Source organism: Gavialis gangeticus, unplaced genomic scaffold, assembly GCF_001723915.1.
Source record: "Gavialis gangeticus isolate Ggan-Ray unplaced genomic scaffold, GavGan_comp1, whole genome shotgun sequence".
NCBI classification, from domain to species: domain Eukaryota; kingdom Metazoa; phylum Chordata; order Crocodylia; family Gavialidae; genus Gavialis; species Gavialis gangeticus.
Window position 1 is genome coordinate 6,739,385 of NW_017728964.1, and position 3,438 is coordinate 6,742,822.

Genomic DNA, 3,438 nt, shown 5'->3' on the forward strand with positions numbered 1-3,438 from the left:
CCAAGCCCCTGTTTTTTGTTTGTTTTTTTAATTTTATTTTTTCAGGACTATCCACAGAAAAATGTGGCAAACTAGCAGAGTGGCAAAATCCAGTTGGATTTAATATATTACTTATATTATTCAGGTAATGGTAACATTGTTTCCTGCTAGTTTTATTTCTGTCCTGTCTTCTCTGGCTTAATCATTAGAAATAAAGGTGCACCGATACATTGGTCCCATATCGGCTCGGCACTGATATGAGGAACATTGAGAGTATCAGCAATTGGCTTTTTTTGTCTGATGTGGCCCATAAATGCCCCATGCATGTGCACAGCTGCAGCATGCATGGGGCCAGGAGTGCAGCCTGGCCATGTGGAGAGCATCTGGTTCCAGCTGGAAAGTCTGTTTTGGGGGAAAGGGTGAGAAAAGGGACATGGGGGGTGCAGATCAAGGCCCCGTGGGGTGAGGGAGGGAGCCACAGTGGGGCTGGGGCAGGCGCTGTCCAGCATATAATGGACACACATAATGCAACGTACAAATGAGACTGTAAAAAGCTTTTAGTAAAAGGGTGTGGCGGGGGAGAAGGGGGGGTGAGAGAACTCAAAAAAAATTTAAGAAGAAAAATATTTAAATATCTAAAATATAGACAGGTCTAATATATTATGATCTGTTTTGAAATTTGAAAAAATGAAGATTTTTCTACAACTTAAACGGAAAAAATCAACATGCTTTAACTGCCACTTTATGCGCACACACAAAACTTTAGAAAAGGGAATTTTGTTCTTTTTAAGGATACAAACCAATAATGCACAAGTCTCATACCAAAATGTTTTACAGGAAGCCAACCTTGGTCAGTAACTCTATTCAACCTCTGAATGCCAGATTTTTTTTTATTACATTGCCGTTTTCTTGGTGTTTGCTGCCTCCTCTCATAACGTGCATAACATGCTGTTTAGTATAGCCGTGTCTCACTACAACATCAGTATTTCTAAGGATAATGTACTTTGAACACAGGCTCACAAAAGAACTGAACTTTGTTCAACAAAACAGCTAGGGGAAATGATTAAAATATTTTTGAGACATCTCTCAATTCTGTTGTAGGTTTCACCATGACATCCTGCTTAAGCTGTTTCCCCTCCAGTGTACAGGACTAAGGTAAAATTCAATAAAGATTTAATTTAACACAGAACAAAACATAGGCGCCTATGTCAAAGGATGACATTCTGTTTGATTTACCAAATACAGTCTTGTCTGAATATGGGCTGAAATCCTGACTTCCTGATGAGTACCTTCCATCCAGACATGAGAGGTTTGATGATCATTATAACATCATTGCAATGTTTTTTTAGCCCTTGGGTTGTTGATACATACTGCCAACCTTAACTCCACCTTACTGTGTGTTGTTTTTCATTTGGGGTGGGGGAGAGAAGGGGGAGGGATTGAAAACATATTTCCAGATTTGTAATATGTATGTGACGAATAACTACGAAATCTGACACTTAGGGATCATAAAACAAGGGTTAAGCGAAGGGCAATGATAAACCACCCAGATATAAGAGTAAACATTTCTCAGCCTTAGCTTTTTAAAGAGATAATTGCTTATAAATTAAAAAGAGTAGATTTTCAGAAAGTGGTCAGCATCCAGCAAGTTCAACCAAAAAAATAAAGAAAAAAAAGGGAATGCCCTTTAAATTTCCATGTACTTACTGCGTTGTAGTTGACATTAAAGAAGGGCAAACTAGGATCCAGGGGTAGCACCTGACAGGAACTTCAGCCTCATCCCCTCTTACCAACATCAGGGATAGAGGGTAAGCTCTTCATTCTGCCATTTCATCCTGCACCTAAGCCAACAGCACCCCCATGCATGATTTTCCCTCCCCATTTTCAATCATCCATGCTGATTTCCAGCTAATAAATTTAGTCTTCTACTTAGCAACCAGCTAGTTATATTGCCATGTTTCACACTGTGCCACTCCAGCAGGTTTAGATGCCTTTCCCATTCTTTTTAACAAGTGATTTTGGTGGAAGCATAATTTTAATTTAGCATATAAGGGGGCAACAACTAGTATCAGCTTCATATCTGCAAATAAAATTCAGTTGTCCCTGTTACTTTGGCTCAACTGGAACAATGCAGAATGACTTTGGATTCCCATATCTAGAAAGGTCCTTGTGCAATAACCACTATCTGTTATTTGAGTATAATTCATTACCCTGACAAATTCTCCATGCGACTATTATAAACATTCAGAGTTATCAAAGCACAAAAAAAGTGGATTCACTCTCTTGACCTTTGGTCTACAAGTTGACAGATTTCCTTATCTTAACAACAACAGAGCAAGGGACAAGGCTAGAGATGCACAGAAAAGGAACATTCTCACGACAAGGAGCAGGTGTGTGCAGCCTTACCTGATCTGTCCTCGCACCAGAGGTCTGTTCTTTGTCCTGTTCATATTTGAATCAAATGGAACCTCAAAGAACTGAATGAAAGAAAAAGAGGAATTAAAAGGGTGCCAGAGACCATGCCCATCACAGAATTAACTGTCTCTGTTTGCAGGTGCTTTAAGTTTTCATTTTTGAAGGTACAGAGCCACAATTAAAATGGAAACTTATATTTGCTTTGATAGTCTACATTAATACTTTTGGCATTCCCTTAAAAACAAAACTACCTGGAGGACAAAAATATTTTGAATGCATTACATGTTTGAAGAAAAGCTTCACTTCAAATTCGACTCTCAATAAGTATAGCATGCACACACATACACATGTACATGGAAAAGCAATAATTCCTAGTTGTGTATTGTGTAAACAGCCCTTGCAAAAAGTATGCTTCCTTTTTTTAAAAGAAAGATTAATGCTATAACTATTTTCAAGATCATTCAACTTCTGAGAACTCATAACCCACCCAAAACTCAATCAATTCTTCTAAATCCTGCTGCAACTACATTTAGCATATAGTGCTAACAACAGTAAAAGAAGAAGCCACATGGAATTATTTAATGTGACAACTCAATTTTAACCACTGCCTATGTGAAAATTAACACTGCCATCAAACTATGACCTTCCCTTTTTTTTTTTTAATCTGACAAATACCAATCCTTTATTGCTAAAGCCAAGCCCAGTTTTCCATATCAAAGACTTTATAAAGCTATTTAGATTTTAGCATGCAAAAAAAATTACAAACCAATCAGCATCACAAAATCATGAAAAAGTAGGGCTGGAAGGGACCTCTCTAGAAGTCATCTAATCCAACCCTCAGCCCAAGTTAGGATCATCCCCATCCAAACCATCCCATACAAATCCTTGCCTAACCTATTGTTAAAACTACACAAATCAACCCTATTGCACACACAAGGCACAGTATCCTAACCTAGCACTGGTAAAGCAGGGGACAATGGAGGTCAGTGCTTTGCTGCTCCATGGGTTGTTAAAATATGCTTGAGAGATCCAAGGAAGAGGGTC

General features: G+C 38.5%; 1 protein-coding gene across 1 annotated transcript in view; it reads right to left on the reverse strand.

Annotated features, from left to right (window-relative positions):
• The window catches only part of LOC109287376 (protoheme IX farnesyltransferase, mitochondrial), a 191,987-nt gene that overhangs the window by 75,504 nt on the left and 113,045 nt on the right, over positions 1–3,438 (reverse strand). The window contains exon 5 of the mRNA XM_019502388.1: positions 2,386–2,456. Coding sequence (XP_019357933.1) covers positions 2,386–2,456 — 71 coding nt within the window. The remainder of the gene's footprint in view (positions 1–2,385; positions 2,457–3,438) is intronic.